The 13,581-nt window shown below is 38.9% G+C and overlaps 1 protein-coding gene across 1 annotated transcript in view; it reads right to left on the reverse strand.

Annotated features, from left to right (window-relative positions):
- FAF1 (Fas associated factor 1) overlaps window positions 1-13,581 on the reverse strand; it is a 480,711-nt gene that overhangs the window by 35,619 nt on the left and 431,511 nt on the right. Inside the window, exon 18 of the mRNA XM_045064498.1 lies at window positions 6,284-6,499. Within this exon, the coding sequence (XP_044920433.1) occupies window positions 6,284-6,499 (216 nt within the window). The remainder of the gene's footprint in view (window positions 1-6,283; window positions 6,500-13,581) is intronic.

Genomic DNA, 13,581 nt, shown 5'->3' on the forward strand with positions numbered 1-13,581 from the left:
TATATTAATGGTTCTAATGATACATTATTTTGTCTGGTTTAGAACATTTGGGTATTTTTTTAACTAAATATTCATCGTTGCTCTAAAGAAAGAATTCACTGCTATCATGCTTTCTTTAGCTATAAGCCTCTCCTACCTCTCCACTTAAGACAATTATAACAGATACTACTCACTATGTGGTAGTAGTTTATATTCACTTCTTTCTTTCTTTCTTTTTTTATTATTTATTTGACAGATCAGAAGTAGTCAGAGAGGCAGGCTGAGAGAGAGAGAGAGGAGGAAGCAGGCTCCCCGCTGAGCGGAGAGCACGACGCGGGGCTCGATCCCAGGACCCTGAGACCATGATCTGAGCCTAAGGCAGAGGCTTTAACCCACTGAGCCACCCCGACGCCCTTCACTTATTTCTTAACATAACTCTGAGCTAGGTATTACTATTTTCCTTTCAAAGAAAGAAAGGTGAAGAAATAAACATTCAGCATGGCCAAGTAAGTTGCCCAATGTCATACAGCAGGTATCTGATGGAGTGGGATTCAGATATAGGTCTAACTACAACCAAAAGTTTTATTTTTAACTATGTTATTCTGTTTCCACTTACCCAGGATCTCTCTGTGCAAGGCTCAGGTCAAATTCATTTCCTTTGTAATGCCTTCCCTTACCACTGCAGGCTAAAATTACCTGTCCTTCCAACTATGGGTATAATTTGTAATGTAATTTGCTTTAAATGTGTTTTCACTAGAATGTGAACTCTTCAAGGTCAGTAACAATTTCTTTTATTTCTGTATCATTAGCGTTACATGGAGTTTGGCAGAGTGGCTGCTCAGCAAATGTTCTGCCATATGGAAGAACAAATACATGAATGAAATGCAAATTGAACTACTATCTTTCCTTATGAGGCAGATTGGATATCCTTGTGTTATCGATAAAGTCAAACATCATCCAACAGTAGTTTGTGGATACAGACTCTAAGTTCTACAAGGGTAAGAACTATGTCACTTTTCTCACCACTATGTTCCCACTGCTGATCTTAGGGCTTAATGTAATAAAGGTGGATGGGTGACAGAGGAAGGAATCCACATACTCTAAATTTGTAAGGCTTTCCCCCCAGTTAATTTAAACAAACACTTAAGGAGGGCCTTTCACTCTGAAAAACCCTGCTGGAAGCTTGTTTATACATTTCCTTTAAACATAGATGGAGAAAGAAAAAAATGATAAGCTATCATTATGGGGCGGGGACTAGAAAGCAGGAGAAAAATACAAATATATTCATTACTTTTAGAATAAAAAATGTCTGATATTGTATTTTGGAATGCATACATGTTTGTCTTCTTGGGGGTTCACATCTATGGATCTGGAGGAAGAAGTATTCTGTGGGAAGAATGAGGCCTGTGTGATTACACATAAGTGACAAGACACACAGGGTACTCACTGGTTCTAAGACTAATCTGCCATTACCATCCTCCTTCCCCAGTACTCCCCATTCATGTTATAAACAGAACACCACACCTTCCAGTTGCAGGTAGAGCTTCTCTGAGTGATGTGCATGGGAGTAGGCAAAAGAAGGAAAACATAGGAAAGGGGAAAGAGTTGTAGGATAAAAAGATAAGAAGGAGGGAAGAGTAGAAAGAAGGGAAGTCAATAAAAAGGATAAAATGGGACTAGAAAGAAGGGGAGGGGTGGGAAAGAAGAAGGGAAAAGGGAAAAGGAAGGTTGGGGTAAGTTACTAACAACCTCACACGGACTGAATGGCACTGGGCCAGTGCCCAGTAGGTCCAAAGGGGAACCAAGAAGCTGGCAGGGGCCCCTTGCTCTGACTCAGAGGCAGTGGGGAGTAGTAGTAGGGGTCAGGATCATTCCTCAACTTAAGGACTCAACTACTTCAATACCAACTACCTCTCAATGCCCAAGTGGGCAAATGGGCCACTGATGTTCACATGGCTCTAACATATCCAAGAGGTAGAGCTTAATGGCCAAAGCTTGGAGCACCAGGGTGGTTCAGTTGGTTAAGCATCTGCCTTTGGCTCAGGTCATAATCCCAGAGTTCCAGGAACAAGCCCCACATCAGGCTCCATATTCAGTGGGGAATCTGCTTCTCCTTTTCTCTCTGCCCCTCTCCCCCTGCTTGTGTGCAAGCGCTCTCTCTCAAATAAATCAAATCTTTGCTTCAAAAAATGGCCAAAGCTCTGGTAGTGAACATTACTTCTCTTGGTAACTGTTATTAGCAAAACAGACAGCAAAACAACAAAAATCAAGTAACTCAATGTTCCCAGCACCTTGACAATCAGCTTTTCTGAGGAAGGTCTGTGTCTGCTTCTATTCTGGTCATCCTATGGTGCTCAGTTCAGTGGTATACCCAACAGACATTTAGTAAATAGTTGGACAGCTGGAAAATCTTAACATGAAGTATTGTTTTGATTGGGGGTGGGGGTGCAGAAGAATGTTTACTATGTCCTATGCTGAGAAATCAGTCTCTGCTTTGAGAAAAGGTTGAAGACACAATAAGACTCCCGGAGTTAAGTCTTGTTATTTGTTATTAAAGAGGCAAGGTCTTAAGATGTGCCTTTTAACAGTCTTTAGTTTGGTTGTAATTTAAGAAGACTTTTGCAAATTAGATCCTAATCCTTGCAGACACAGATGGCTGTTACAGAATAGCCTTGCAAAAACACTAGTCATTTGACTTGAAAGAGTATTCAGACAAGGATGAAGGGCCATTAACTCTCACCCTACCCCTGGCTCTAGGAGGTCTAAGGAATCCTGGGTGGGCTTTAGGTCTGGGTCTAGAATCTGGGTGGGCCTAGGGCTTCTTTCCTCATTTGGAACAGTTTCCCTAGGTCACTCTGGAATCAGGGATTTAGGTCAGACAGGAGAGCATTACCATTTGAAAACAGTAACTAAATGCTTATGTGTGAGGTACCATGCTGGGAACTTCAGGGGAGGTAGACATGAACATGATATGGCCAGCCTTTGTAAAAAAAATTTAGAACAGGACTGCTATGAGAGAGGAATATACAAACTGCAATGGGTACTTAGGTGAGGAGCTTGGGAGAAGGGGAGGGCTTCTGAAAGAGGATGACATTTGAGCTAGTCATTAAAAGATGAGGTCAAACAGGCCAGGAAAAGTGGGGAGGGTGGATATTCAAGGATGAGAGAACACAGTTCCAGAGCACAGAGGCATGAGAGTCTCTTGTGTCTTCCATGAACAGTGAACAATCTCTTTTCTCCTGGTGATAGAAATATGTAATGAGAGGCAGAACTTAAAGTGGGAACGGGAGGTATGGATCAGATTGTGAAGAGTTTTTGAAAACATTCTCAGCGGTCTATCCTTATCCTAAGGTTATAAGGAACTATTACGAGTTTTTAAACAAGAAAGGGAATGATCAGAATGGGACTTTAGAAAAATAACTCAGTGCAGATAAAATCAGGTTAACCAAGGACCATAAAATGGATCTATAATGGATATCAGGAAGCTTTTGATTCTTCCTAGAGAATCAAGCCTCTGGTTAGACTTTTCCTCTGGGAAACTGGGACAAACATGATCTAAACTGGCCTTAAAGTAGAAACAGGATAGGGATGAAAGGGACACTTGGAGAAGAGACTGTTAACTGGATTGAATAGTGTTCTTCAGCAGAGTAAAGGGTGAATGATCGAGATTTAAATCAAGAGTGCATTTTCTCTAAGACTAGGTCACTGACCCTCCATTTAGGGCAAATTCACAGTGAACACAGTCTGCACTGAAAAGGCTGAGTGTTGGGTCAGTAGAACTTTAGGTGGGCAGGAAGCAGGCCCAAGAGCCTTCTGCATTTCACTTCACAGTTCCCTTATTTATTTGTGGCAGCAACTTATAGCCTACATTTCTACCTTGTGGGAAGAGATCATTAATACTGACCATAAAATCCAGCTTCTTTAGAGCTTGTTCCCCTCACCCTACCTCCAGTAATCAGGTTTAAAAATTAATTTAAAAGAAAATGAAGTTTAATTATAAAAGCCAACAAAGTCCCTTAGATTCCATCACTTCTAGTACTTTCATTTCCAAATGAAAGGCCCAGAAGCCGAGTGAGAGAGCCTTAAAACCAAGGGTTGTGATCTTAGAAGTTCTCAAGAACTTCTGATTTTTTTTCACAAGAGAAAAAAAATTTATAACTACATATGACAAAGGATATTAGCTAGACTTATTGTAGCAATCATTTTGCAGTGTTCACAAATATTGAATTAGGTTGTACACTTGAAACCAATATAACGTTATATGTTAATTATACTTAAATTTAACAAACAAACAAACCAAAAATTGGGAGAGACTAAGTTAACTAAGTTAGCTCCTAAATTTTATAAGTTCTTTAAGAGAGATGTTCATCATAGATTCATCATAGAACAGTAAGTAGGAGAACCAGGGTGATATTGAAACCTTTGTTGGTGCTCTTTGCTAAGTAGTTATACATTTATAGTTTAACTTCAGTGTCAGAATTAGTTTCTTACCTGGCTATGCAGTACACAAAGCATGTACACACGTGTGTTCCCTGGACATGTCTCTGTGTGTTATATATGAACAAAGAGGAAGAGCTTGGCGCAGTAGGTGGGGCTAGCGAGAGAGGAGCCAATGGCAGCACCTCTGGTCCATTCTAGTTTCCTTGGCTTAGACATAAGTAGTAGGATCCTCATCCCACCTAGGAATTTTATGGCTGAGTGGTAGGGCTAGACATATACTGCCGGTTTCTGTCTCTGCTCTGCAAATCTGACAGCCACTGTGAGGGACTAAGATGAACCTTAATCAAATTCTTGGTTTTGTGTTTTAGATGAAGTCTAAGTTAGTAGATCTCATAATTATTAGATCAAAGTGGAATCACAGAATATTAATATTTACTGTGTATCTTAGAGGTAAGCTAGTCTAAGCATCTTCCCTCTTAAAGTAGGAACACTGGGAATGAATCCTTCTCCATATAAGTCCCATATTGCTGAAAAGGGATCATTTAGTAGTTGCTGGTTATGTCCAATGACAGGAAAACCACTACTTCACAACACAAGATATTCATTCCCTCCTTAGAAAATACTTTCTTATATTGGGCCAAAATTGCCTCCTGTAACTTTCAAATCATTGGTCTCAGTTCTCTGTCCTTAGAAACTCACAAAGTAAGATCCCTCTTTTTCATGGAAGGCCTTCAAGTAGCTGAAGACAACAATCAAGTCTCCCATGGCTTTTCCATCTTTAGAGGAAATGTTCTTCAAATGATATGATTCCCAGTTCCCTCATCTTCCCATTAGCCCTGCTGTGGACACACTCTTCTTTTCTTCAGGCGTTAGCATGGAGTCTAAGGCCTCTTTGTGGGCAAATTTATCTTAGTACATAGTTGAATAGGACCATTAAGTTATCTTCTTGTTGGGATTATACCTGTTTTGTTAGCAGCCACAACACAATAATGTATTTTCAGCTCAATTCAAACATAACCTCTGATAATGCGTGGTCTTTCCATCCCAAATGTGAGTAATTCTCTAAATCTAATATGGGAATCTCTCTCTTTCTATCTCTAAATATTTCTGTAAAATTCCTATAGGTTCATTTTTGTTTATTGTTTCAGTACTTTAAGGTTTTCATGAATCTTATTTTTCATAATCCATAAATCTGATAAAGTCTTCATATAAGATCCAATAAGCATGGTGAGTAATAAAGGATTAAATACAGAACCTCTTGGTTTCCTCTAGGGAGAGGATAATCACTTAGTCAACACTTTTTGGATACCATCATTTAATCAGCAATGAAACTACCTAACTATAGATTTACATCTTTCTACTTTGCCCCAGGACACTATTAGAGACCATCAAATACCTTGCTGAAATACAGAAATACAGTGAATATAGGTCACCCTCTATGACTTTCCAGGATAGTAAGAACTATCAAATCACAAAATACTCTTGGTTTAGCATGACTTAGTAATCACTGACCCTAACTGAACTGTTAAGCTGTTAAGCACATAATTCTCAGATCTACTCTGAGGTGTATAGAGATGAGATCTTGGGAGAGCTTATATGGATGCTGGAATAGGGGAAACAGCTAGGAAGGAAGAAAGACCTAGAACCTAATTTCTTCTATAGGCTCCTGGGCACAAGTCTGTCGGCCTGGGTACATACCTTCTCTGAAGGCCGAGGAGAGAATGGTGTGCAAAACAAAATACTCCTAGGTGTGTGGTCTTGTAGTAGGCTGTACCATGGGAATTTTCTTGGGCTACGTTGTCCAGCCCTAATAATGGGATATCTCCCACTGGACACATTTCCTAAAACCGGCATATGAACTTACGTCTCTTCTAGGAAAGGTACTCAGCAACTTGAACTCATCCCATGGATATCCTTTGGAAGCTACAAAATCAAAGACAATCTGGAGCTTATTGCTGGCCAGGAACCGCCGCTCAAGGAACTCTCCACTGGGGGTCCGAATCCGCAGTTTGCTCACGGGTTCAGCATTTTCTTCCTTTGGCTCTGGAGGCAGGGCCTGCTCTAAGGAGAGCCGGATGGCCTAAAGAAGGCAAAAACCAGGTGTCAAAGTGTATGATAGGACTGTGGGAAGTGGGGGCAGGGAGAGCCAAGAAGAAAGCTGCTGCTTTGTATTAGCTCATCGAGTCCATTTATTAACCGAGCCTGATGCTTGATAATAGAATCATGTTTTTCATATTCTTAATATTAGCTCAATAAGCAATTAATTAAAATAAGTCCCACCTTGATGACATGTATTATTAAAATGATAGATAATCATATAGGAAAGAAATGTAATTTAATTGTTTTTACTGAAGCGCTCAGTTGTTTGTGATTTAGGAAAGAGGTATCAAATACCCAACTGCTTCCTTTCTAGTGTATGAATTAAGGCTATTAGAAACCTTTACAAAAGACAGACATGTAAATAATGTATTTGAAAAACATACATTTTCCAAGTCAAAATAACTAAAGAGTTTGTAGAATACTAAATATTTTATTAACATCAAAATGGAGTGGAGAGATTCACTTGGGGTGATGAAAAACTTTGGAAATCGTGGTGATGGCTGCATGACATTATGAATATAATTAATGCCCCTGAATTGTACACTTAAAAATAGTTACAAAGGCAAATTTCTGTTATAGATATATATGTTGCTACAATAAAAGGAAGTGGTGGAATGGAATGGAAAGAAATTAAAATATCAGGTTTATTGGAGGTAGGAGAACATAGTCCTAGTTCCAGCCTTGTCACTAACTTGCTATGGGATTTGGTCAAATCCAGATTTCTGGATCTAGAGATGGCCCAAACCTTCATTTCACAGGTAAGAATACCTCAAATAGGTGGAGGATACTGTTGAGAGATCTCATGGCTAGAGTTGGGCTTGAACCCAGGTTTCCTAGTTCTCGACCTATAATATTGCATAATTTCACATTCATGATACATTCCATTGAATACACCACTGGAAGTTAGAAGGTCTCTGATGTAGGAATCTATGGCAGAAACTCATGAAAACCTTTTTGTTTCCAGTACCTCAAGAGGCTCCTTAGGTAAGTAAGTCTGGTATTGGCATGCTCATTCTCAGTTATATTCTTGCCTGGTTACTTTGACATTTTCATGTTCCCAATTTGTCATCAACAGAAAAACAAAATATTCCCTCAGTTGATCTACAACTATTTTTTAAAATTTATTTATTTATTTGAGAAAGAGAAAGAGAGAGAGAACAAGCATAAGCAGGGGTAGGAGCAGAGGGAGAGGGACAAGCAGACTCTGTGCTGAGCACAGAACCCAATATGGGGCTTGATCCCATGACTCTGAGATCACGACTTGAGCTGAAATCAAGAGTTGGAGGCTTAAATGACTGAACCACCCACACATCCAAATCTACAACTATTATAATCATGTAACATGAGTGAGAGAAATTGGGATTTCTGTTTTCTAAATCCTTAACAGCAATTTTCAAAGTTGGTATCACTCTTCCACCTGGGGGAAAAATATTTAAGAAATTATACTAAACAATTCTTGGGCCAAGGGGAACTATAAATAAAGGATACAGAATATCTAGAAAACAATGATTATTGAAACACATCATGTTGAAAATCATGGGATTCACCCAAAGCAGTGTTTAGAGGAAATTCATAGCTTTAAAATTCTTATATTATTGGAAAAGAACAAACAAGAACAGGCTCAGTCAGTAGAGCATGTGACCCTTGATCTCAGGGTCATGAATTCAAGCCCCACATTGGGTGTAGACCTTACTTTGGTGGGGAGGGAAACGAAGAATCAGACTAAAAAACTAGGGGGAAAAAAACAATAAAAGAGGTAGGGAGGGGCATCTGGGTGGCTCAGTGGGTTAAAGCCTCTGCCTTTGGCTCGAGTCATGATCCCAGGGTCCTGGGATTGAGCCCCACATCGGGCTCTCTGCTCCGCAGGGAACCTGCTTCCTCCTCTCTGCTTGCCTCTCTGCCTACTTGCAATCTCTGTCTGCAAAATAAAGAAGTCTTAACAAAAAAAATAGGTGGGGAAAAAAGCTTAGAAGAAAATAATTAGAGACGCCTGAGTGGCTCAGTTAGTTAAGCATCTGCCTTTGGCTCAGGTCATGATCCCAGGGTACTGGGATCGGACCCCACATTGGGCTCCCTGCTCAGTGGGGAGTCTGCTTCTTCCTCTGCCCCCTTATCCCCTTAAATGTATTTAAAATAAACAGAGAAACAATGTTTGCTCAGACAACAGTACCAATAAGAAAGTAACTCTATGTCATTCAGGATAATTTGGTTGGCTGTAATACTTAAGTATTTGTTAAAAAAAAAAAATAACCCACTAAGAATTTCTGCAGTGTATAGTAAAAGCTATGACTCTCAAGTAATTTTCCTTCTTGAGGCATGGATAATACCACCTACTTAGGGAACTATAAAAGATGGGAATCACATATATGACATATGTGAAGTTTCCAGTGTAGTGTGTGATACATAATAGGCTTCAGTGAATGCTTGCTTGGGGTTGCACTGGTTAAATAGTCCTATAATCTCATTTTTATATGGGGAAGTTGAGGCCAAGAAATGGTGACATAAGAAATTTAATCCAAAAATCAGAATAATAGGAAGTTAAACCAGTTATTTTTGCCCTTCCCTCCTTTCTTCCTTGGATAGCATGAGTAGAAATTTATCTAATATTGGTGTTTTGGTCAGCAATGAGTTTCAGATGAATATTTTCAAATATTAAACTATTTTAGTAGCACTGTCATATATTTATAACCCAATGAATAGATAAGCCTGTGTTTATCAAAATTAAATTCCAGTTGTACTATGTCTATTACAGCATTCTCTACACTGTACATGGTTATTTAATGTCTGGCTTTCCCACTAGCTTGTAGCCTCTGGAAGACTGGAAACATGTCTTCTTATTCCAAGAGTAATGCATAGCACAAAATAGATACTCAATATGTATTTGATAAGAGAAGGAATAAACTAAAATCTTAACTGAAATTACATGCAGAAATGTTCAGTACAGTGATAAGCACACAGCTGGTGCTAAATAAAGGTTAAAAGAATCTGATTCTCATGGGCTCTATATCTAGTAACCAAGAACTAATCACTCCTTTCTCTGAGGTTTGACTTTCTCCAGCATCAACTTTCAGATTAATTTTCTACATACATGTCCTTTAAGGGCTAACCAAGAGTTGCTTGTAGGGATAAACAACCTCTGTGGATTAGAGTTGTGTACATTTTCAAAACTATTAAGTGGTATCATTTGACTATTTTTTTTCAAAGAGTTATTTATTTTAGAGAGAGAGAGAGAGAGAGAGAGAGAGGGAGAGCATGTGAGCGGGAGGGGCAGAGGGCAAGGGAGAGAGAATCTCAAGCAGATTCCATGCTCAGTGTGGAACTGGGTGCAGGGCTCAATCTCCTGACCCTGACATTAAGACCTGAGCTGAAACTAAGAGCTGGACGCTTAAAAGACTGTACCAACTGAGCAGGCACCCTTCATTTGACTATTTTTTAACACCATGGTTCTTTAAAAGTATGTCTTTGATGGCCGACACATGAAAAGATGCTTATTATCACTTACCATCAGGAAAATACAAATCAAAATTACAATGAGATATTACCTTATATCTGTCAAAATGGCTAAAATCAATAACACAAGAAACAACAGGTACTGGCAAGGATGTGGAAAAAAGGAACCCTCTTGCACTGCTGGGTGGGAATATAAACTGATGCAGCCACTCTGGAAAACAGTATGGCGGCTCCTCATAAAGTTAAAAACAGAACTACCCTGCAATCCAGCAATTGCACTACTGGGTATTTACCCAAAGAATACAAAAACACTAAATCAAAGAGATACATATACCCCTATGTTGATTTATTTAGTTTAAATATTTTATTTATTTATTAGACAGAGAGTGAGAGCACAAGTAGGGGAAGCAGCAGAAGGAGAGGGAGAATCAGGCTTACTGCTGAGCATAGCCTGACACAGGGCTTGATCCCAGGACCTTGGGATCATGAGTAGAGCTCAACACAGACACTTAACCAGCTGAGCCACCCAGGCACCCTACCCCCATGTTTATACAGAAGCATTATTTACAATAGCCAAGATATGGAAGTAGTCCATGTATCCATCAATTGAAGAATGGATAAAGAAGAGGTGGTATATACAATGGAATATTATTCAGCCATACAAAAGAATGAAATCCTGCCATTTGCAACAACATGAATGGAGCTATATAGTATAATGCTAAGTGAAATAAGTCAGTCAGAGAAAGACAAATACAATATAGTTTCACACATTTGTGGAGTTTAAGAAATAAAACCAATGAGCAAAGGAGAAAAATGAGAGAGAGAAAGATACAAACCAAGAAACAGACTTGTAATGATTGAGAACAAACTGATGGTTACCAGGGAGGAGGTGCTAGGGGATGAGTGAAATAGGTGATGGGGATTAAGGAGTGCTCTTATCAGGATGAGCACTGGGTGATGTATGGAATCACTGGATCACTATATTGTACATTTGAAACTAATAAAATACTATAGGTTAAATGGAATTAAAATAAAACCTTAAAAAATACTATGTCTTTGAGATTAAAAAATATTTTTCCTGATTATAAAAATAATGTATATAATCATTGCAAAAATAAAGAAGAAAAGCATTATAAGACAGGAAACATGTGTTGGAGAGGATGTGGAGAAAGGGGAACCCTCCTACACTGTTCGTGGGAATGCAAGTTGGTGCAGCCACTTTGGAGAACAGTGTGGAGATTCCTCAAGAAATTAAAAATAGAGCTTCCCTATGATCCTGCAATTGCACTACTGGGTATTTACCTCAAAGATACAGATGTAGTGAAAAGAAGGGCCATATGTACCCCAATGTTTATAGCAGCAATGGCCACGGTCGCCAAACTGTGGAAAGAACCAAGATGCCCTTCAACGGACGAATGGATAAGGAAGATGTGGCCCATATACACGATGGAGTATTATACCTCCATCAGAAAGGATGAATACCCAACTTTTCTAGCAGCATGGACTGGACTGGAAAAGATTATGCTGAGTGAAATAAGTCAAGCAGAGAGAGTCAATTATCATATGGTTTCACTTATTTGTGGAGCATAACAAATAGCATGGAGGACAAGGGGAGATGGAGAGGAGAAGGGAGTTGAGGGAAATTGGAAGGGGAGGTGAACCATGAGAGACTATGTACTCTGAAAAACAATCTGAGGGTTTTGAAGGGGCGGGGGGTGGGAGGTTGGGGGAACCAGGTGGTGGGTATTAGAGGGCACGGATTGCATGGAGCACTGGGTGTGATGCAAAAACAATGAATACTGTTACGCTGAAAAAAATAAATTAATTTAAAAAAATTAAAAAAAAAAAAGGAAAGCATTACAATTAATTTCCATATTCAGGGGCGCCTGGGTGGCTCAGATGGTTAAGTGTGTGCCTTTGGTTCAGGTCATGATCCCAAGGTCCTGGATTGAGCCCTGCATCAGGCTCCCCACTCAGTGGGGAGTCTGCTTCTGCCTCTCCCTCTGCCCCTCCACCTTCTCATGCTCTCTCTCTCTCTCTCTCAAATAAATAAATAAAATCTTAAAAAAAATTAATTTCCATATTCACCATCAAGAGATAGCCACAGCTATCACTTGAGTGTTTACATCTATTGATTTTTTTAACCATTTTTAAGTGTACAATTTAGTGGCCTTAAGTACGTTCACAATGTTGTATTACTATCACCACCATTTATTTATATTAATATAAATACACAAAAATATATACTATATTATAGTATATATACTATATTACTACATTTATATTATATTACTATCACCACCATTTTTTCTAAAACTTTTTCATCATCACACTCTTCATCAATTTTTGTGTATACTTTAATATAAATATATCTATTTTAAGCTTTTTTAAACAAAACTTGAATCATTATTATATTGTACAATGCTTTATCTTTTATCCAAAGTCTTGTATTTTGTCATTGTTTTAAAGTTTTTATTGAAATATAACATGGATATGAAAAAGTGCATTGTATAGAGATAGTGTGCAACAGTGTACAACTTGATAAATTTTCAGAAGTGAACATACCTATTTAAGTGGCACCCTGATCAAGCATCTCAGAAGTCCTTTTGTCCCCTTCCTAAAAATTATCTTCCTTAATCACTATCCTGACTTCTAATACTGCAGTTTAAAAAACTTAAATAATCAAATGTGATGTATGGCTAGGAATTAGGCTTTGGCTATGACAGAGGTTCAAATCTTGGCTATTAGGCATATGACAATCTTTATGAACTTCAGTTAACCCATATAAAGAAATAGGGCTGATAATACCTTTTTCGAAAAGGTTTTAGTATGAAGTGCAATAATGTTGGGGCACCTGGGTGGCTCAGTGGGTTAAGCTGCTGCCTTCAGCTCAGGTCATGATCAGGGTCCTGGGATCGAGTCCCGCATCAGGCTCTCTGCTCAACAGGTAGCCTGCTTCCCTCTCTCTCTCTCTGCCTGCCTCTCCATCTACTTGTGATCTCTGTCAAATAAGTAAATAAAATCTTTAAAAAAAAAAGAAGTGCAATAATGTTTATAAAATACTTAGCAAGTGATGACACATGGCCAGCACCCAGTGAGTCCCTAGCAATGGAACCTCATGATGTAATACTGTGCTCAACAGATGACATTTGTTGTTGGTGTTGTTATCATTATTATAATCCCTCTGCTCCTACTTTAAATCAGAACTTAATGTGATATTTCCTGGTTTCTCCTCCTGTTCTCCCCTTAATCCACCTGTCTGCTTGCTTTCTATTTTGACATTTCCCTGCACAGTATAACAACAGATGCTACATTATTGTCTGAACTCAACCAATTATACTACAGAAGAATAAACAACAGTAGCTCATTACCACACTCATTGTGCAGACAATATCTGCTTCCTCAATGCACCCACTCTCTAGGGCTTTTCCCCAGAATGGAAACAGACCTCAGATATCCCACACCAGTGGTCCCAATGTGGAAAACAATGAAGAGATATTAGGTAAGTTGGCAACCTTGGGATCTGAATACCCAAGTTTGACTGGCAAAAAAGAACAAACATACATCAGTAGCTCAGTTTCAAATATACTGGCTAAAAACAAAGGCCTCATA

This window comes from Mustela putorius, unplaced genomic scaffold, assembly GCF_011764305.1.
Source record: "Mustela putorius furo isolate JIRA1106 unplaced genomic scaffold, ASM1176430v1.1 tig00003853_pilon_pilon_pilon, whole genome shotgun sequence".
Lineage (NCBI taxonomy): Eukaryota > Metazoa > Chordata > Mammalia > Carnivora > Mustelidae > Mustela > Mustela putorius.